The sequence below is a fragment of the Corvus hawaiiensis genome, chromosome 6, assembly GCF_020740725.1.
Source record: "Corvus hawaiiensis isolate bCorHaw1 chromosome 6, bCorHaw1.pri.cur, whole genome shotgun sequence".
Classification (NCBI taxonomy): Eukaryota; Metazoa; Chordata; class Aves; order Passeriformes; family Corvidae; genus Corvus; species Corvus hawaiiensis.
The window spans coordinates 5356476-5379055 of NC_063218.1; the positions used below are offsets into that span (position 1 = coordinate 5356476).

Consider the following 22580-nt stretch of genomic DNA (forward strand, 5'->3'; position numbering starts at 1 on the left):
ACCATCAGCTTTTAATTAGGTAATTCGAATAATTTTGAGGGCGTCACTTCATTACTTACTACTCAACAAGTCTGTGCCATTTGCAGATTTAATTGGCAGGGACCTATGCTCCCATTTGAGTGGTCAATAAGATGATTAGATAGCTTAATTAAATTGATCAATAATAATTAAAATTATTCTTTCCTATTGTGAGATCTGATTTTAATTCAATTTCTTATACAATTAATATGTGCCCTGTAAATTCTATGTTATTCTACATTGCTTATTTTCATATATTTGGGTCCCTAATTTGTATGTGTGTGTGTTCTTTTCCCCTTGCAGTATGTTTATAACAACATTCCTCTGTACGTACCTAGCTGATGGTTTCTGAACAATTCCCTGCTTCCATCGAGATTTTCCATTTTCAAGCTACTCTCCCTGTCAAAATTTATGTCAAAAACTGCTGTGAGCTCTGGGACAGTGACCCTAACAAAAAATTGGCATGCATCCATTACTGCATAGTGATATTTTTTGTTTGAATAAAGAGAGCATGCCAAGACCATGAGTCACTAGGCAACTGCTAATTTATAGATCAATGCTGAGCTCATTTCTGTCTGTGAGCACGACACCCAGTCCAGAGCTGGCTGAAGAAGTTACTGCAATAATAAAACATTCTTTAAGTGATGTCTTACCCATTGTTTTTAGAGGCACTAGTGAAGCTTTAATTGGTTTGGTTGGGGAGGGGGGGTTTAATCTCCTTACAGACTCCCAACAGCTATGCCCAAGGTAATCTGAGATAACTCAGCCTTGCTTTTGAGAGATACATGAGAAGCAGCCCCATTCCACATGGGCAAGTGACAGACATGACACAAGACACTTTTACCCCATTAAATCCTGAAGATGAGGCTGTAACGAGGTTGGGATGCTGCCACAGTGCTCCCTAAATAATATCTATTTTTGGCAGTGCCAAAACCAAGCAAATGCTCTCCTCCCCTGACCACATCCGTGCCTGTGGCTCATGAGACTCTTGTGAGCACACTCAGTGCATGACCACTCCTGCATCAAACCCCCAAAGCCTTCCCTAGTTTTGTTCCAATAATATTTTTCTTGACCTCAGTGCAAGTAAAGACTCTGCCTTATTAGAGGGAGGCATCAATGTAAGTAATCAGTTTTCCAGCTGCTGCCTGTGCTTATCCTGCTTCCAATCACAGCTGAAGGGGTGACATTACCCAGGTAGTGTCTGTAAATCTATTATTTTAAACACTTATAAGACATAGCCGCATTTCACTTCAAAATATTTCTACTGCTGAAATTATTAAAATAAAACACCCAATCCAAAAACTGTCTCACAAATCTTACAGATATTAAAAGCTAAATGATAACAGTTCTATTAAGGCTAAGGCACAGAGAGCCCAGTTTCTGAAATGTAATCTCTCTTAAACATTCACATGAGCTCTATCATGACTGCTTCTTGCCATTTAATCTGACATTTCATCTAAACATGCACTGGTTTGCAGAGATCATTCCAGAAGCACTTGGATTAATAAATGACACAGTCAGAAATACCTCAGTGATACAAAGCAGAAGCAGACAAAAAGCTGCACATAGATTACAAACAGTATTTTTTAAAGGATGAGGACCCTTCTACAAACAAAGGTAAGATGACTGTTTAGCAATGCCAGTGACACCATCAAGTATCAACATCAGTAGAAGGCAGAGACAGAAACACGTGCCCATGACACACAGTGATCCATGAGAAACTGGAGAACATCAGTTTCAAAAGTTTCCATGGCAGTCAGCAAAAGTACAAGGACAATTCCAAAAGTAAATACACAGCAGCAAAGCACCATCAGCACTTAAACAGTTGCTTGCACTCCTATGAAATGATTTCAAATTATGCTAAAAGGCATTAGCAGAATTAGAGCAGAATGTGCCTCAGCAGAAGGTGAAAGATAACACTCAAAGTGATTAATTCAGTCTGAGACAGGTTTGAAAATCCTTTACATTGAAAGAGAAACGTAGCAACTGCTGCCAGACATTTTTAAAATACTGTGCATACAAATATACATTTTAATGGCTTTATAAACCACCACAAAATTATCCAGGAGTAACATTAGCAAGCTTTTAATGAGCTGAGTTAATGATTAATATTGTGATACTGCACTGCATGTTTGCTGCAGCTAAAGACATTAGGAATATTAGGCACTCAGATTTGAGGCTGCCAGAGCAGGTCACTCTGAGATGATTCAGTTACCTAGAAAGGGCCAAAGTGTTGCTTTGTACAATAATTCCCTTCTGGGAAGATAGGAGTGCTTTCCAGTCAAGCAGAAATCCCTATACCCAAATTAGATCATTTGGCTTTCCTCACTGCCAGCACTGAGTCATCCCCTCAGACACTCAGAAACAAAAGCTGTTCCAGTTTGCTACTGATAGTACCAATGAATCTCTGAATTTGGATGCCATGTTCAGTTTTAGTGCTTGTTCATTCAATTACTGTTTAAAAATATCAAGCAGATCACAAGATGGTATCAGTTGGCCTTGGTGCATAAACTAATTTACAGAGAAGGTTGTCCCTAAGGTTCTTCGTCAACGAGAAAGGATAAAAAAAAGGAATAACTTGCTGTCAAGGAGAAAGGAAAGAAAAGCATTTGCTAGACAAGACCCTCTTTATTCCAGGATGTAGTGTAAAGGGAACAGAACACTTAAACAAAATTACATAAAAATATCTCTGAAGAAACCGCAGAGTAGACTACTGTTTTGGGGCTTTTTCCTTGAATTAGAAAATGTGCACAATCATCAGATAATTAACTTTTTTTTTTAATTAACTTTTTTTTTTTTAAATTTCAAATTGTTCCATTATGTACTCATTATGATATGTTAATTCAGGAGAACATACTTGGACTCATAGACATAACTTGGTACAGACTTCTCCTAAAAGAAGCGGCAAATATAACTATAACTAACCATAACTATAACTATAACTATAACTAACCATAACTATAACTATAACTGTAACAACTATAAATATAAATATAAATATAAATATAAATATAAATATAAATATAAATATAAATATAAATATATACGTTTGTCTTTGGGTAAGTGAAATGAGGCACCTACAGATGGGGAAGTCTAAGACCAAGCCAAAACATCCTTTGCAAGGTAGAAGTGTGGAAGGTTCTGCCTTTTGTGGGCTTAGAGGGACATCTTGTGATATGAAAAAGCAGTGCAAGTAAAGAGCTGCAGACAGAGGGATCCGTCCTGGCCCAGAGGCAGAAGCTGCTTGAGCAGTTTTCTCCCTCTCCTCTAAAAATGTTAAAAAAACAGGAATGCAAAGGCTTCAACAAAAATCTTTACAATTTTCAATAAATTTAACCTCCATACTCACAAATCAGACATCTCTGATGACATTTGTTTCAGTGAAGATCCGATTTTCTGCTGAGCAATCCTACCCCTGTGAAACGTTCAGCTGGTCTCACTGCAACAAAATGAAGAAAAAAAAGCCCCAACAACACATAGTGATTTAATTATAATTGATCTTCAACTGATAAAATTATTCCAGTGTAAATGGCTCAATGAGCACTTCTCTTTTGGTTTGACAACAGCCTATTTCCGCTGTGGCTTACATTTGTCATTGATTTCAGCTTTAGTAAACTCCTGCAGTTTGGCACAGTTAATCTCCACTGAGCCCCAAAGACAAACTGCCCCACAGACAGGACACCCTCCCATGACACAGAACAGAGGAAAATTCCCTAACCCTCTTTTTCTGGCACAGAGCAAGATGAAATGTCATTGCAGCTGAAGTCTGCACCCCAGCAAAGGGATGGGGAAGGTCTCCATTGTGTTGCTGTCAAACCCTGCCAAGCAGGGCTAAGGAGCACAAAAAAAACCAGTTTCCACTGCCCCATTAAGGCTGGAGCACTGCTCCTGTGGAGACAGGCTGAGAGAACTGGAGTACGTCAGCCTGGAGAAGAGAAGGCTCCAGGGAGAGCAGCATGAGCTGGCCAATCTGCAAATGTTGGGTAAAACATGGAGTAATAAATCTGTGAGGAGGGAGGAATCGGAAACTGAAAAGTCAGGTCATGGTAATGAAGATACAGAGAAGATGTGTCCAGAAATGTGAGACAGGCTTTGAGTATACTTATCTCTGAATTTTTTTACTCTGTTACTGAGTCCAATGGAAGGAGAAGTGGGTGCAATCCCTCATCCTTCCTTATGAAGGTGGTCAGAATAGCTTACATTATACTGCTTTCTGGATGGATAGAGTCTCTCAACCACCAGCCACCATCATACCCAACTCCAGGGAGATCTTAGAGAACCTTCCAGTGTCTCAAGGACCAACACAAGAGCTGGAGAGGGACTTCTGCCAAGGGCTTGGAGTGACAGGACAAGAGGGGAAGGCTTTAAACTGACAGAGGGCAAGGTTAGATTAGATTTTAGGGAGAAATTCTTTACTGTGAGGGTGGCGAGGCCCTGGCACAGGGTGCCCACAGAAGCTGTGGCTGCCCCATCCCTGGCAGTGTTCCAGACCAGGTTGGATGAGGCTTGGAACAACCTGGGATAACAGAAGATATGTTCAGGGTGTAGTGGGGTTTATGTGTAGTGGGGTTAATACACTGTGTAAGTGCCATCAAAAGGACAGAAAACCTCTGCAAGAATCCCACTCATTACTAGGAAATGTTAATTCTAAAGATTAACCATAGCAGCTGTGTGATTACTTCAAAACATTCCGGCAGAGGTTTTCATACTCTCAGTTATATTCTGGTAGATTTTTTCACACATGGAGAGGGGCTTTTATTGAGGTTTTTGGTGGATTATGAGCTCTTTCTGGTTTGTTTTTATTTCATCTTTATGCTTTATGTAAATACTGAGTCCAAGGATAATTGAGTGCAATTCCCCAAAGATAAGTAAGTGCAATTCCTCATCCTTCTTTATGAAGGCAGTCAAAAGGGCTTGTACTACACCCTTTTCTGGACCTTTGGAATCTAAAAAAGAAAAAAAAGTTTATTAAAAAGGCAATGGAGTATTCCAACCAATTTTAAATTTCTTTTATTGCAATCCCCATTGTAATTCTATTAGAAACACAGATTCTGCAATGCAATAATTGAAAATTAATTTTTGAAAAACTGTTTCAAAATAATTGAAAGATATTTTAGATGGAAGGTGCATTTTGAGGCGTGATATAAAGTACTCATGTAATACTTTGCAGATGTGCTTTTGGAGCAGAGAAGGAGCTACTTAATTGCTATATACTAAACAGGGCCAGAATTGCAAACACTGCACATTTTAGTGCAGAGGAAGTTTTAAAAGACACATCTGATGTTAATCATCTCCCTTTGATTGGCTGTAATGGCACTAAGACATTCTACTGCATAATGCATTTTTTACAGCGTGGACATAAATAGAATAATATTTGCATTTCCAGTACAGATGGAATGGATCGTCTTAAGAGGACCTTGATCAAGAGGGACTAAAAAGAGAATTGGTTTTCTCAGATTATCCCGAATTTGTATGCACAAAATACTTCTCAAATATAACTATTTTTTTTAATATAACATTTTCCTTGGATAAAGTATTCGAAAGATTTCAGACCTGCCTGTTGCTCAAGGAGCTGTGGATTCCTGTGCTGCTTAATGGGAAGTTAAATATGAGTTTCCTTTCCAGACAAATTTATACAATTTCCAGCACCTTGCAACAGTACTCATATTCTTTCACAAACACTCCTTTATTCTGTTCAAAGAAGAAGGCACAGTTCAAAGGAGTCAGGATCTGGCACTTCTTCACTTAAGTATTAAAAAATCCCATTTTATATATGGATCAAATGTTACTTATTAGAGGATTATGTAATTTAGAACCTCTTTCTGGATTTTTTCTCTCTCATTGGAAACAATATTTTTAAAAATTAATTCAGTTGAAACCTTCTGCAGAAAACTGGTTAGATACAAGACAGTTAAATGAAAATAACACTTTATTTTAAAACATATAATTATTTATCTTGAATTGTTGTAGCTGATACTACTTTTCCTTTGTTGCCTTGATTGAAAAGCTGTCTCAGAATTTTGCGCAGAGGGTGGGATCCCAAATTATCTGTAACTACCTAACAACTTTCTTTGCAAGTTACTAACACCTTGACAAAAAAAGTGACATTTTGTTCTTCAGTGATGCAAAGTAATACTTCTTCTGAGAAAATAGAAAACAGATGATCTTCAAAAATGTGCAAATTTGCAAAAGATTTATTGTTATTGCAGTGAGATTTCCAGGATTGAAAATCTGGAAGCTCTAAAAAAGTTTAATCTACTTTGGTTGAAAATAACCTGATGAATATGGAGGTAAGTCTGGTGTCCTTCCTATGATTTCTTTTATTCTAATTGGTCTAATGCATTGTATTTTAGTAGTATGGTATATAAATATGTCTAATAAGTAGGAAACTTTTAGAATTATTGAAAAGCAAAAAGGAAAACTTTTAACTTCAATTTCTTAGAATTAAGGCTGAAACATTATTTGGATCTGTTTAGCCATCAAGGTTTTCTGCAGATGCAGAAATCACTAATTTTCAAAGATTTTCTGAGATTCTTGGTGACAAAAATGGTTTTTTACTTTTCTTCTACCTGTAGATCTTAGTTTCAGTCCTATGTAAAAGGATTGCCATGGTTTCTTTTTTCCCTTTTTTTTTTTTTTTTTAGTATTTGGAATTTTTTTTATTCTTGTACATTAGTTCCTTTTCAGGAGGAAGATTTATCCTGTCTTTTTCTTAGGCTCTTACATATCAAATTATCTCCAATGAAAAAGTATTTCCCCTCCACGTTAACCTTGGAATTGGAAGCTGGTCTAGGACCAGCAAGAGCTCTGTGAACAGCAGTTTGGCAGATAAAGGGAGAAGAATTGTGTGAATGCCTTTTCCTAGCAGAAGACCATGTGGCTTTCTGGATTCCCTGACTCTTCACACCTGAAGAGGGAGATGGAATTGCTGCAGCTTAGTCCATTTTCCCTGGGGAAAGAACATGGGAGAAAAGGCAGAGGGAGATACTGATACCAGAACAAAAGCAGTCAGAGCAGGAGATGCTGATATGGATGAATGAGACCAAATCACTCTGAACCTTCAAATCTGTTAAAAAAAAAAAGAGAAGGGAGAAATGTAAGAATGGTGATAGGTAAGGAAAGGGAATTAGAGAAACTAGAGCTGACAAAGTACAAGTGTAAAGGCAGCAGAGCATTTCCAGAAAGGACTATTTATTAGCAAGGACACTACAAACAGAAGTGGCACCTCACTGCAAAGAACTGCAGTGTCATCGTGGAGAGAAATGATTGACATCAGTGACTTAGTTCTCATTATTTCCCCCAGGCCAAGATGTGGGCTGCAGCCAAAAGCTAATGAGTACTCCTGACACAAGCCATGATCTCTTAGGTTCCTCATGCCCAGCTGTGAAACTGTTTATTTTCATCACAGTATCATTTACAGAGGCTTTCCAAGCTAATCCCCTCTTGGCAAAAAGCATTCTCTCTTTCCATGTCAAAAGAAAGCTATAGTTTGCAACAGAGGCCAACATTGTTTAGACTCCAGTCAAATTTGTTTTTACATTTGAATGATCTGCCTGTTACCCTGCAGGCTCTTCAGCATTTGCAGTGCTATATTGGATTAAAACTGTATTGTTTAAAACATTCACAGAGCTCACATACTCCACAGAATTTGCAAGAGGTCAACCTCACTGGGAATTTAGGAAAAATAAGAAGGTAGTACCAGTCTGGCATTTTTAGCATGATCATTCTCATTATTACCAAGGATTTATGTAAATGGTTTCATTTTTCTCTCATTCTAATAAAAATTTCCTACCAACTTGCATGGTCCAGAATCATACCCAACATACACAGCCCTGAACATCCTAAAGTCTGTGTCAAAACTCCCTAGGGCTCATCTTTGTGTACTCCAGACTCCTTTCCATTGATGAAGTCATGTGAAAGAAGACAGAAAATACATATCAGTAGGATTTGTTAATATACTTTTAATTTTCACTGCCTTTAGTATAAAGGACACAATTTAACTGTAAATCAAGACTGTTCAGTTGTAAATGGAAATGAAAATAGTGACTGCGTTTCTAAGCAGATTTTAGAGAATCTAATATCTTCTTCTTTGTTTGTCTTCATCTGTAATAAAATATCTTCCAAATGCTATCCCTGCATTTTGAGTGGAAATAGAAAATAATTAATGATTATTACATTTATGATGTCACTGTTCATTGTTCTTCAGCAAAAGCAGCAACCAAGTTTCTAGAACACTTCATGTATTGCAGGGGATCCACTTCCAGTTTCAGTTCTGCTGGGTTCATAATTATTTGAATCCAATGCCTCAATCCTCAGGTGCAAGCTTTGACCAAAGGGCTCTTAAAAGGAGCTGCATCAAAACAGGAGTCTGCACATGTATCTATAAAATACAACTGTAAAATCTTGCTGATTACATAAATAGAACCCCCAAAAGTGCTTTGATCAAGAGTCAACAGATTTTTTTTGAGTGAGGGCACACAGACCAAGGACTCTGTTGGTTCAGGCTCCTGCCATATGTGGATCAGGTAATATCTAGAAAGCAAAAATGTGCTTCATTCACCTCAACTCTTTGTCAGAAGTGCCTATAGATACTGCATATATCAACATTTCAAATGATATTCACATTGAGAAATATCAGCAGAGTTCACTAAGTTGCCTTAAGAATTTTATGGAATTTTTATGCTTTTTAGTGCACATATAGAGAGAGATTATCTTTTGGAGATTTTCTTGGGGTGACTTTATGATGTGTATCCCATATCACTGCCCCATGCCCAGAAATTAATTTTTGTGCCTTTCTATGCCTTTAAACTGAGCCTGAGAGGGGGAAGGAAAAACTGAGCAAAACTTTTTCAAAGCAGTTTGCAGCTTGTTCAAGGTCACACAGAGATAGAGACTTTTTTTTCCCCAGCTGTGGCAGGAGACCAAGGAAGCACCTGGCTTGCTGCTTTCCAGTCAGCTTTTGGCCAGTTTTTCAGCTTCTTTTTCTCCAGAGAGAGACTGAGAGTTGAACTTCTTTCCTTCCCAGGAATTTCGGATTTTCTCCCTTTTCCACTGGACTGTTTCAATATCAGAGCACATCGGGAGAACTTTCCACCGGGCACAGAGGGCCTGGCCCTGGGCCAAGCCCCAGCTCCGAGGAGACCAAAGGAAGGACTCGAACACTTTCCCAGGTTTTTCCTCCACAGTGAGAGATTTTATTATTTAGCATTATTTTCCTTTTCCTGTGTGTTTGTTAAATAAATAGTTTTATCTCCTTCACTTTTCTTTGAGGAAAATTTATTTTTCCCGAACCTGGTGGGGGAGGGATGGTGGTAACCTGCCTTCTCTCAGAGGATATATTTCTAAATTTGGCCAAACCAGAACAAAGATACATAAAGAAGATAATTTTCCTGCTGTATTTCAATGCAAACTCTTGCCTCTGGACCCTCATGGGGTTTTTTATGAGCTGGAATGTGAATTGAACAAGATGCAAATATTGGATGAAATATCAAATAGTAAATCTCTAAGGAGTCAATCTGGAAACAGAAAATTCAGTTCATGGTAAGGAAGACACAGAAAATGCATTGTTGAAAAGGCAGTCTCACAAAAAAATAAATGCACTAGAGGAAAGAATAATATTCTGGGACAGAAAACTGAAATAGCACATTTAGTTAATAGTCATATTGGAGCAATGCTTGGAAAAGTTTTCTGGGCCTTTAAGCAATAGAGATCCAGCAAAGTGCTGTGGGTTTGTGGGGTTTTTAAAATGTTTTTTTGAAGGGGAAGGGTTGCCTTTTATTCCAATATGAACTTTATGACTTCTTTTTCTTGTCATTCTCAATTCTGGCTTAGGACTTTGCAAGTCAAATTCATCTAAAATCAATGGCCAGCACGAAGTCTACACACAGAGAATCCTTCACTAATGGGGCATGTGGAGGGTGTCAGTGATGCCACAGATACAGGGTTGGATGCCAGCAAGGCTCGGAAGCTCTTTCTCCAAAATGAAGCTCAGGGTTGTGGATCAGTATAAGATCAGTGTATCCACATTTTGGGATCACTATAACCAGTTACAGCGGGATCATCTATCACTTTCAGACTTACAAAAAAACAACAAAAAAATCCAGACAACAAGCAAGCCTTTCAATAATCACTCATTTCGCTAAACCTGTTGTTTACAAAAAATCAAAATTATGTCAATTTGTCCTTTTTTTTTTTTTTTCAGTTGTTACAGGCAGAATTTTAAAATATTCCAAAGTAGAAATGAAGAAAAGCTTTGTTTTGGTAGTACAATTCTTGCTGGCATAATTGGAAACAGTGGGAAACACTCACTTTGAAGAAGACATTAAATAATCCATATACTTCCAACTAGAAGCTGTTTCTTATGATTCCAAGTAAATAATTTTTAACAAGACAAATTTATTACAAGGATCTGGAGTATTTTGAAGCATCAGTGCTTCACAGGCTCCATTTAGAGACAGCTGACAAGAAAGGAAACACTCCCCCTCCTCTTCTTCTCTTGGTGGAAGCTAAAGATTTGAGCCCACAACGACTGATTTTTGTTGCTTTTTTCTTCTCTTTCTATACATGAAGACCTTGATTTTAGACAGGAAATATAAAAGAACAAGCAAGCTATCCAATTGCTTTATAACAACAGCAATTTGATTATTCTAAGTTCCTACACATCCTTTCCTGTAGAGAAGCATTGGAAGCCACTTACATAACCTTTGTATGAACAACCTTGACGCTCGGTTGAGGGGAGATTCAAATTTAGACTGGCAGTATTTCAAGGACTGTTTTCTGCTTGAATACTCCAAGCTTGTCCACCTCAGGTGTGCCTTCTTTCCCTGTTCAGGGATGTTTGTTCGAGCTGCAGGTACGCCTGTATTTACATCTTGCATTTGAGGTTGTTTATAAATAGAATTCTGCTTGCTTTTAATGCTACTCTCTAGAGCCAAGGATCTTTTTGTTCTGGCAAGGAGAAATTAATAAATCAGCCTTGTAGGGATGAAAGCCAAACCAAAGGGTTTTGGATGAGTAATCTTAGCACACAGTTATTTTTGAGAAAGAACATTTTTAATAGTTGCAGTAATTATTTTAGCTTTTATAGCTCATTCTTTTTAAAGAAAACTTTACATTGATTGAAAAGCTGGGGAACCTGCTGTTTTTCTAGAATGGTTCTCTTTTTAAGGTGACTGATTACCACAAATTCTTTAAGGAATCTTATAGTACCAGATGGAAGTATGGGAGTTTTTTCTTAAGTTTGACTGTAGAAAGTATTGTAGGTATTTGCAAACCAAGACTGGTTTAGAAGGATTTGAACAGATTGAAAATATGACATTGCAAAAGGAGGAAAGGAGCACAATGTGATTAGATATTGGTATTTGGTGCTTAACTTGGAATGCAGCCCTTGAATAAAAAAAAGTAAAATTATTTGGCTCCACTCGAGAGAGCAAAGTTATAATGAAATGAAACAGGCTAGAGGTAATGCTTGTAATTCTTTTTTCTGAGTAGGAAAAAGAAGAAAATCATGCAGAAAGAATTGAAAAAAAAACCAGTGCAAAACAAGAAAAAGTACTATTAACTACTTCTCTGTATGCATTTCTGCACATGGGTTGAGTTCATTTTTTATAATTCAATCATGATTCTCTATCTGGGACTTCAAAGAGTATCATGGGAATGAAAATAAAATGCATATTTAGAGTGCCCAATGAAATTCTGAGCCTGAAATTCAAGGAGAAGTTTCAGGTATTTCTGTAAAAGAAGTTTTCAGTGTAGCAGAGTAACTGCCTAAGTTGTATGAGGTATTTAATGTAGCAATGACCTGCTTAACTTCACAAGAACACAAACATTTTGCAAAGCAGCAAGTAATTGAAGATTATTAAGACATTTTACCCAGATAGAGGTGGCTTGAAGCCCCCTGAAGTCCCTGTGGTTGGTGTTTCTATGGCTCTTGGACTTCAGAAATAAATCAAATCCCATCCAGGTATTGTATTTCATTGTCTCACAGGACGGCACGTGCGTGTCAGGACAGTCACAAGGTGGATTTTATCCATGCAGGTAAGTCCCAACATTTTCCGGTTAAGTCTCAACTTTGAAATTTTCATGATTGCACAAATTTATTTCACTGTCTTACAAGAATCAGTTTGAGATTGTGATGGAGCCAAGATCTTTGTCATAAGCAGCTCAAAGAGCTGTGTCACCAGTGCTCCGAGGACACCCAGTTGCCCACTTGTACCTCTGAGACAGAACTGGCGAATCCATTTCTTTCTTTGCATATTTGATATTTGTGACTATGTTGTTATGATTTTAGTAAAGATGGTGCTTCTCATCTTTTTAAAGTGCATTTACTGTAAGAATGTGAAAGTTTATTTACATAAGCTGAGAGCTTGAGGGGAGCAAAAAGACCTTTTCAATCTCGAAAGCAAAATTGTATCTCCCTGAGGGACAGCCGGTTCTGAGCTCAGAACATTTCAGCTGCCAAGATCAAAACAAATTCCCTGGGATTCAGAGCATTCCCATTCTGAGATGCACTATTTCAGTTAGTGGCATAATTATGTTGCAGGATCTTTTTAGGGGTTTTCCTTTTGTTTGCCCGGGGATTTGGAGTGGTGAGGCCCTGGCACAGGTTGCCCAGAGAAGCTGTGAGTTCTCCATCCCTGGCAGTGTTCCAGGCCATGTTGGATGGGGCTTGGAGCAACCTGGCCTAGTGGAAGGTGTCCTGAGGAAAATAGCTTGGTTGGGCTTTGTTTTGGGGATTTTTTTTTTTTTTTTTTTTTTTTTTTTTTTTTTGGTAATACTGAACATGGAGACTCCTCTTACTGACTATAAAGAGGCAAAAGAAAAAAAAAGTCTTACAAGTGATCTCATGATGACAGTGAAAAACAGTATGATGGAATTTGTGTTAATCACAGTCTGTTGTACTTAGTAAATGCTGTGCTATGTGTAAACATGAAATGGTCAGAATGTCTATTCTTGCCTTTTTCTCCTCATTATCTTCTTTTCCCTACCTTGCCCTTTCTCTTTTTGTTGCAGATTGTCTCTTCACACCCACTTCCCACCAGTGCCCCCCACTAGAGTTCGTGGGGACTGGTGCAGGACTAGTTTGGAAGGCCCCAGAGTAACATTTGCAGCACCTGTATTCACTGCCCGTGGAACACATTGGCTCAGTTGTTTCGTGAACCTTTTTTTTTTTTACAATTTTCATTTGTATTCATTTGAACACAACATCATTTTGCTATTACTGTGTCCTTCCTACCAGTGCTACACAGGTGTTAAATGCTAAATGAGCATACAGGGGGAAAAATCCTGTCCCACAGAGCTAATGCTCTGATTTTCTGGTACCTGTCTCTTGTTCTGTTGGAATAATGACACCACAAACCATTCTCTTATTCATTATTCTTTGTTTTCCCTGCCTGCCATCCCTTATCATACATTTTATGTTATATTTTATGTTATTTTATAGTTATATTTTCATGCTGCCTAAATTTGCTTAAATGTTTAAGGGATGGTCTCCGTCAGATAAAGATACCTGGCCCTTGCTTTAATCATGCAGGAGTCTGACAGAAAAAAAAAAAGGTTTTCTCTGTAACAGAGTTTCTAAAACAAGAAGCTAAGGCAGAAGGCAAAACCAGCAGGGATCCTGAGAAGTCCTTCAAGCACGGTAATTCAAAGTTTGGGAGAGATCTTGCAAAATATGTGCTGTATGGCTGGAATAATTGCTGCTACAGAAAGCACAGTTTGTAGATACTGTGGATGGCCATGAGGTGGCACATGCAGCCTTGAAAGAAGCTCTGAAGTACTGCTGAATTCTCTCCCAGTGGCATTTTGGCATATTAGGAAGCGCCACAAAGGGCTTTGGATACTGGGAATAATTCACAGACTGGAGTTTGAAGAGTGAGAAATAACTAGATGTGTCTGATCTTTTCATGACACCAGTTAGTTGTGTGACTCTGTCACTTCAGTGGCTTAGGATTGGTCAGATTTCAACCAAATTAGAAAAAAAAAAGTAAGGAAGTCTTAAGGGTAATGAAGTATTTATGACACAAATCCAAAGGCTACCTGGCCTCACAGGTTCCACTCCTTATGAAATCACTTGTACTTCGAATTTCACAGGTTTTAAATATTAGCCAGCTACAAATGTCAGATTTCACAGTGGAATGGTGCCTTTTCTTTTTTTGCCAAAGTATATTTTTAAATTAATAAAACAATAAACCCAGAATCATAATATAGATAAAATACTTACTTTCATTAATATGTACTACATATTAGAATATTCATTTGCCAGACCAAGATGCAGCCTGACTGTTATTACATTGACATCACTGCTGTGTTATCCTGTCTGCACCCCCAAGCTAGAATTAGAACCATTAAGTGTCTTTCCTCCCTCACTTAGGGAAAGTGATAATTGCAAAAGTTTCCCTTGGCCACAGTTCTCCAGCTTGTGCAATGAATCCCATTCATCAAGCCAACTACCCAGGAGCTGATTCAGTATTCAGGCCATGGAAATGCCAAGAAAGTGATGCGTTTGCTTCTGGCAATGGTGCGCATTTGTATGCACTTGTTAGCATAAAGTTAAGGTTAAATTAACATTTGTATTCTAAACTCATCTTTGACTCTGGGCTGTGTCAGAGTTTTCATTCCTCAGAACATATTCTCTGCTCAGCTGAAGTGCATTTTTTCCAAGACAGTAACAGGCAAGAAGATTCCTCTGTGTCTTCTCCAAAAGGCTTGTGCCTGTTTAGTTGACAGAGTGGATGTGAGAGGGGCCACGCTGCTATTTAGCCACGAGTCTACACTAAAAGCAGATTCACACCTACTGCTCATACTCTGGGGTTGGGTGAGTGTTGCAAAGGGCAAGATGCAAATATCACAGAGGAAATCTTCACCTTTAAAAAAACACAGTTTTTTAGCAAATAAGAGTGAGAGATAGAGTTATAAGTAACCAGATTAAATCACTGTCATATTTATCCTCTAGTGATAGATTCTGCTTTACCCTACTTTTTGCAAGAAAGCTGAGTGAACTCCAGTAATTACTTTAACCTGCTCGCTCTGATACACCCTCCAAGCTTTTCAGTGCTAATAGGGAGCAACCTCTTTCTATAAAGGAACTGGGATTGTTTCTGGCTTCTCAAAGGGAGGAACTGAAAGCTAATTTGGAAGGTGATCACACCGGAGTATGGAGTCGTTTTGGACAGTGCAGGAAGAGAAGCACTGCAGGAGAGCTGTCCATGCTCTCAGGATCTAAGCCAGACTTTGACAGGCTGAGGTCTTCATGCTGGAATCTGACAGTTGTTTATTCTGCACAGGGTATTAGAGAGCCAAGTTAAACTCCTCTATCAGCCTGTGTGAGACTGTATGGCAAAGAACTCTCATGGTGGAAAGGAATTAAACTGATGGATCTTCATGGAAAAAGATACCTTCGACTCAACATTCTGAAATTACGAGACTTAGTTAAAAAACATCAGTGTATTTACCCTGTTCCATCCACTTTGGAAATGTGGGATAGGGGAATTCACAATTCCTTGGGACAGGGGAATTGTGACTTCAGCCACTGGCATTGTGAGAGGCTTGTGTTTGACCAAGAGCTGGTCCTGCCAGAATACACTGCTGGATTTTAGTGTCTTACACTTGTATTTGGTACACTTTGATTACGAGAAATTAACCCAGTTTCTAGAAGATCGGTGTTATAGAAAGCTGATTTCCTGACTTGATTGCTATTCATTTCCTAATCAAACTCCTCTCATCTTACACTCAGTATTACATGTATAATTTAATTAAAAATCACAAAGTTTGGATATTTCAAATGTCTTTTATTTTATATAGCTCAAAACCAGCATCTGTGTCCAATATAACTGTGGAAGAAGAAGAGAAAAACACAAAAAGATTTATTCTGTCTTATGATTTGTAACATGATGATGATGTTTTGAACATGGAACTGACAGTAAAGGTCAGGCCTCAGACTGCTGAAATGAAAAAAGCCCACAATATTTACAGTGTTTAAGGCCAATATTTAGTCAGGTACCAGTGAGATATTTTTGTCAGATTTTCAGTACAGTGAATGTATTACGTAATCATTACTTTGTTATTCAGCTGGGCCCATGACCTAAACCAAACACGAAAGTCAAAAATTAATGTTTCCATTTGGGCTTGATTCTGATGCTACTTACATTTATTTAACATAACTGTGAATTACAATTATTGGGCTGAATCCTAATTTCATTTCCTATTGTGTAAAGGGCATGAAATTTCAAAGAAAAATAGTTTAAAAGGAATGTATCTGAGAATAGGACACAACGTAAACTATCAGCCTGTCCTTTGAATTTTATGAAATACATGACTTCATGTCATTATGCCAGTTGTTCCAGAAAATATTTTCTTTTTTGTGAAATCTGATGTCACCAGAATACAGCCTGTGGAAGAAAAACCCAGAAATTCCAGAGGCAATTTTAAGGAAGAGGAGAAAGAGGTGAATAACAATTCTCTTCCTATTTTACCAAGGTGCCACCTTTCCAGTGATTCTGTGTTTACAGCAAGATAGTAGCAATTCTCCTCCCTCTTTTCCTTTTCCTAAGGATCTGTTGCCTGTCTCTGCTTGGCTCCACTCTTCCCTTGCTGCTCTTTCATAATGGAAGAGTTGTCAGTTCCTTTGTGTCAGCAGCATCTATTCCCTTCTCTCTGACTCCCCATCTTACCCAGCTCACTTTTATTTCAGGGAGAAGTTCGAGAATAAATAGTCTTTGAGTAACTGAAAAAGAGTCACTGTAGCCTTTGTTGAGTTTTCACCATTTCACTCAGTTTGTATTCCCATTTTATAGTCTTTTTATGGTTTAGCAGTAGGATAATATTTTATTTGCACTTAATCAGTTGAAGTTTTCTCATTTTAAAGGTAGTTGTGGAGGGAATTATTAGATAATTTGGCTGCATGTCTGGCAAAATTGTAATTTCTGATCTACTTTTGGCCTGGGTTCTGAGTCTGAGTAGGAACAGCCTGAGCACAGTGCAGGACATCTCTAGACTTAAAAACACCTCTAAAGCTTAATGAGCTATAATGGATTTGCTTCCTTAAATAATATTTATGACCTGGTGATAAATTAAGCTCCAATTCCTTCATAAGGAACATTCAGTAGCACAAATATCCTTGCTTTGTGAGGTGAGCCCACAGGATAGGACTGGGCCAGGATGCAGACGGGAAACAGAACTTGGATTGTGAATGCTGGGTATCAGTAGTAGCCAAAAGCTTTGATGCCTGTTTATATTACCTTTAATTTGAATCACAGAATCACTGTGGTATCACTTCATCATCCATCTGACCTTCATGATCGTCATTTCATTTTAACAAATAAAGAAATATTCCTGGAGCACACTGGGCCTCCCTCAACAGGCCCAATACCAAACAAGGGGTGTCCTAGGCTCTGGATCCAGCTAAGTCTACTTCAAGATTAAATGCGTCTGATTATTTTAACCAAATATTTTTATGTGAATCACAACCATGTGATCACTTTTGAGGGCATCAGAGGCTTAAACAAAGTGTACCTCTTCAACCTGAGATGGAACAGCTAAAAAAAGCCCAGGGAGGATAAACACATTTTACAAAAACACACTACTAACATAGTCAGTCTTAACATCACACACAACCCATGGCACAAGGCAGGCAGCAGGGTTTCAAATGGTTGTAAAAGCTTCAAATCTGGTCCTCCACCTTGTTATTTCTGAGGCTCTTGCAATGTAAGAGACCTTTCGTGGTTGTGTTATGGCATTTTGTTCTCACTGGGCCTTCCCTTCTTTTTGCAGTCCCAGCCTAACAAGTGAATAAAATACAGCATTTTTGCACAGAGACATCTCTGAGGCATAATTCCTTTCTTTTTTTGCTTCCCTTAGGAATTAAACATATTGGTGGCCTGTGCCAGATATCAAAACTAAGCCCTGCTGTTAATTCTGCTGTCTCAGCTGCCCTGAAGAAGGGGTGGGAGCAGAGGCATTCCCAGCCCCGGGAAGAGACATTCCCAGCCCTGGGGAGGTCTGTGCACACTGTTAGTCCCTGTTCCTGCCTGGATGTGCCCACAGCAGCACAGCTGTGCTGGCTGCAGCTTTGGTGACAGAGCCAATACTCAGCTCTTTTACTGACTCTCATTCATCCCTGTTGCCCAACCAGCTTCTGGAACAAATCTTTCTCTCTGTGCTTTCTTCCCTTTGAATCAGTGCATTTTAGCATTATTTAAAGGGCTATGTCAGGACTGGCAGATTTAAACATCAAAAATTTGAGGCATTGAGAGACTCTTTAAAGTTGGGGGTTTTTTTAATGATCACTTAACACTAAATTTAATATTTTGTACTAGTCAAAGTCAGGCCAACAGAGTACCATTTGAACAGAAGAATTCTGAAATTATTTGAACAACAAGCCAACAGAGGAAACAGAACTCCATTGGGGCACCCAGGAAGCATCCAAAAAGATGCTGCCTTGTCTATTTGTCCTGTCAATTAAGCTCTGGTGAATCTCTTCAATACATGCTAAGATATAAACAAAATAATAAGAGCTACCAGTTCCAGCCTCTGGTTCTTTGTTGTTATTCCTTAGGTATTTATCATAATAAACTTCTAATTTTGCTGTGTTCTTTGCCACCAGCTCCTATGTGTCAACAACCTTGAGTATTATACATCACTAAACCTCATAAGTGACTGGGGAATTGGAACCACATGATCTTTAAGGTCCCTTCCAACCCAAAAACCTCCATGATTCTATGATTGCATTTGGCTTATTTGGTTGTTAAAATATATCTGTATTTCATTCACAAAGACACTTTTGTTCATGATATGAGAGGAGTGTATTTCATGTATTATATTTTGAATTAGCAGGCAGTCCAACATATTCTATATTCATAGGACAGGTTTGTGGTGATGTCTTGAGGCTTCAGTGTCACATGTAAATTTTTTAAGTATTTCTCCTGTGTCCTATGATACTTTCTTTGGGCATTTGTTGGTAATATTTCTAGATCATAAATGAAATTCCTAGATTATAAAAACAGATACTAATACACCTTATATATTAGTGACCTTTGTAAGATGAGTGAACTTCTGAGTTAGCCCCTGTGATTCCAGAGCAGTTTACCACCATCAATGTCACAGAAAATGGGGACAATCAAAACCGACCCAAAGGTACCTTGTCCCACTTGTTTTGATCAAAGAACATAAGCAGGGATGACACAGTGGCTCTGCTGGAATCATAGCAAAGCTTTGGCTCTTGTCACTGATGAGGTGCCAGTACACCAAACAAAAAGGAAATGCAAGTCTCTTTCTTGTATTTAAGCTATATTAGCAATTTTTAAATATTCTATCTTCAAGCCAGCCTCACTTCAGCTGAGTGTCACTGGGCAGTTCAAGGCTCTCACTGACCTGGATCGAGTCCTGATTTCTTCTGAAGAAGTCACAGAAGCATCACAATACATTGCAGGATCAAAGATGAATGAGGGTTAATGTTCTGTTTTGTGGCAACTTATACCAGGTGCTATTGAAAAGGAAATCTTCAGAAAAAGTTCTGCACCTGTTTTTATAAAGAAAATTTCATTTTCTGGGTTTGTGAATATAGAAGCTTTGTCCTTGCCTCTGGCAGTAGGTCAGAAATTAATTATTAAACACTTATCCTACAAAGATCTTGGCTAGTACCAAAATTTTTATTCTAGTGTGATCTTGGAAACAGTCATGTTCAAATTCTGCTGAAGCCAGAATGCAAGAGTAACTATGTTTGACAAATAGAAACAATGGAGAGGAAAATCAGAGAATCATAGAATATTTTGTGTTGGAAGGAACCCTAAAGATCTTGTTCCAATCCTGCTGCCAAGGGCAGGGACACCTTCCACTAGGCCAGGTTGTTCCAAGCCCCATCCAACCTGGCCTAGAACACTGCCAGGGATGGGGCAGCCACAGCTTCCCTGGGCAACCTGTGCCAGGGCCTGCCCACCCTCACAGTCAAGAGTTTTTCCCTCATTTCTAATCTAAGCCTACTATCTTTCAGTTTAAAGACATTTATCCTCAATATTATTATCACTTCATATTGTTCATAACCTTCTAGGAGTTCCCAAGCTTACTACCATTTGTATAAAATGAACTGAAAGTTCTTCAACTGATTCATTAACATCCCTGCTTGAAAAATATTAGCATGAGTAGTTCCAAGTTTAGATTCTTTTTAGTTAGGAATGAAATACAAACTATTTTCTCTTACCCATGCAAATTATAAGGATCTCGTGATGGTTCTTCCCAAAGGTGTAGAAAAACATTCATTGGAGCTATCATTCCCTTCTGTGCTCTGATTGACCATTTTTAGATCCTTACACAGGATCAACCCTAGAGCATTGCTTGAATTTCCTTAGGTCCTGACTGTGATCTCTATTAGCCATCAAATTTTCATCTGTGTTTCTAACAACTGTCTAATTCCCACTGCTATCATTTTTCCTATTTTTTATTCACTTCTTCTGTAATAGAATAAAAGGACCATGGCCTGACCCAGTAGGGCTCATGAATATTTGCTTTAATCTGTAAATTTAGGAGGGTGAAGATTTTTTTAATGTAAATGAGTGTGTATTGATGAAGTGTTTAGTGTTTCTGCATCTTTAAACATCTCCTGAACAGCCTTCGCATTTTTTTAGATCAAGTTTCTGGGTCACTCTGGTGACATTTTGCTTGTGCCTGCTTTCAGCACATGAAAAATTTCCTTTTTAGAGCACCAAGACTGTATGATGGATGCTTCTGAGACACACTTGCTTGTTCTTTTAAAGCCAAGATCAAGTGCTTAATCTACTTGCTTCATTTAAGGATTCCAGGAATTCTAAATGCTCTGGAAGTATTTCAAAGGAGAGTGTCAGTGAAGCCTCAAAAATATTGAGCAGTTTTTTAAAGAGCAAGGACGCTGGTGGCAAAGATAATGACAGAATCAGAGTGACTCAGGAGATTGCAGCCAGCTCCTTTGCATTCTCCCCCAATCTGCAGAAATTGGCCCTGAGAATTATTCATTAGAATATTCAGTAGCTATCCTTAGTTTATTTATTCTGCCAATTCTGAAACCAACTTTTTTCTAATGTCACAGAAGTATAATGTTGAAACATTAATTCTCCTGGCAAATTCTATAAACATAAATTCTCTACCACATATATAGCAACACAGCTTTCTAATACTGACCCTAAAAATACCCTGCCCTAAAATTTAGAGGCTTAGGCATATTTCGTGTCTAAAGCCAAACGAGCTTTGCCATGTGCATATTGAACCCTCCACACCAATCCATTTCTTGTGATCAGGCAGGATTAAAATTTCAGAGTTCTACTGAATATCAATACAAAAAGCAGATTTCACAGAGAGAGCCAGTACATCTAATTTCAAACCAGCAAACACTGAGAATAACCACCTGAGCATCACCTCTCACCTTGAAAGACCACCTAAAATTATAAACTAATTAAGTAGTCAGTGATGAGCAGCAGGACTATGGAAAATTGGTTTGGTTTAGGAGACAGCCTTGTCTTTGGGTTACCCAGTGCTTAATCAGGCGTGAATTCTCAGGGTTTCTCAGATTAATCACAACAGGTCTGTCCTGGATCCTCCAGTGCCAGGCATTTTAGCTGAGCCAATATTGCAGCTGTTCCTTCACTGGGATCATCAGTTTATAACTCTAATTCAGCTGCTCATTTTCACAGAATTTGTAGGAAGTCAAGAAATGCTGGTCTGACAAATTGGTCCAAAACTCATCAATAGGTTTAAAAATTAGCAGTAAGGCCAGCAGATAGATATACAGATAGCATAATCCCATTATTATTATAAACATTAGCTTGTTTCCTCAGGAAAGTGACCTAGGAAAAAGCCACAAGACTCAGTGGAGGAAGATCCAAGGTCATCCTAACCTGTTCTGATCCATCAGCTGAAATCATGTTAATCTGCCCAGTATAAAAGGTTAAAAGCTGCTCTGTCAGTTCAATTTTCTATTAGAATATAGAATAGCTAGAGGAAAACACATTTCTGCTGCTAACTGTAACATTTCATTCTGTGTGCATTAGGGGATTCATGTTTAGAAAAATTGCCAGGAAAATTAATGCTTTAGCATATGTCATGTATGTTTTGTGACATCAGAGAGAAGGGATTCATAAAGGGTATGATAAATACTTTGGAAAATAATACAGCCAAAAAATGTTCTTTAGTCATCACCGAAGCCAGCCTAATGGTACTGATTATTAAAGTGATTGTCCTGCAGACAACCAAGATATAACGCTGGATTATTTGGGCCCCAACAATACAATCTGAATTTTTTTGATTGCTGACTCTGTGATCTTTCTCTGTTTAAGAGTGATTGCTAACATACAGTAGTATGGGAAAAGGGGAGTCCCAGTCATACAAACTGATTATAGACAGGATCCTCAGCTGCCTTACCTTTGCAGAAAGCTTGAGGCCAGGTGTCCAAAGTCAGATCCTGTCTAAGAAATTCATTTCACAACCAAGATGGCAAAATACACATGTGGTATTGTACTAGTTTGAAAACAAACCAATGGGAGGCACCAAGTCAGAATAACAATTTAATGGAAATTAAAGAAAAGGAAAAAAAAGTAAAA

At 38.3% G+C, this 22580-nt stretch overlaps 1 protein-coding gene across 1 annotated transcript in view; it reads left to right on the forward strand.

Annotated features, from left to right (window-relative positions):
* The window catches only part of LRRC9 (leucine rich repeat containing 9), a 52896-nt gene that overhangs the window by 21209 nt on the left and 9107 nt on the right, over window positions 1-22580 (forward strand). The window contains 18 exon segments of the mRNA XM_048305977.1: window positions 6172-6292; window positions 7626-7710; window positions 8522-8543; window positions 9464-9528; window positions 9530-9658; window positions 10233-10341; window positions 10850-10870; window positions 11662-11752; window positions 13030-13086; window positions 13589-13657; window positions 14390-14546; window positions 15503-15613; window positions 15820-15989; window positions 16399-16462; window positions 16978-17027; window positions 17030-17079; window positions 17467-17643; window positions 19336-19462. Coding sequence (XP_048161934.1) covers window positions 6172-6292; window positions 7626-7710; window positions 8522-8543; window positions 9464-9528; window positions 9530-9658; window positions 10233-10341; window positions 10850-10870; window positions 11662-11752; window positions 13030-13086; window positions 13589-13657; window positions 14390-14546; window positions 15503-15613; window positions 15820-15989; window positions 16399-16462; window positions 16978-17027; window positions 17030-17079; window positions 17467-17643; window positions 19336-19462 — 1675 coding nt within the window.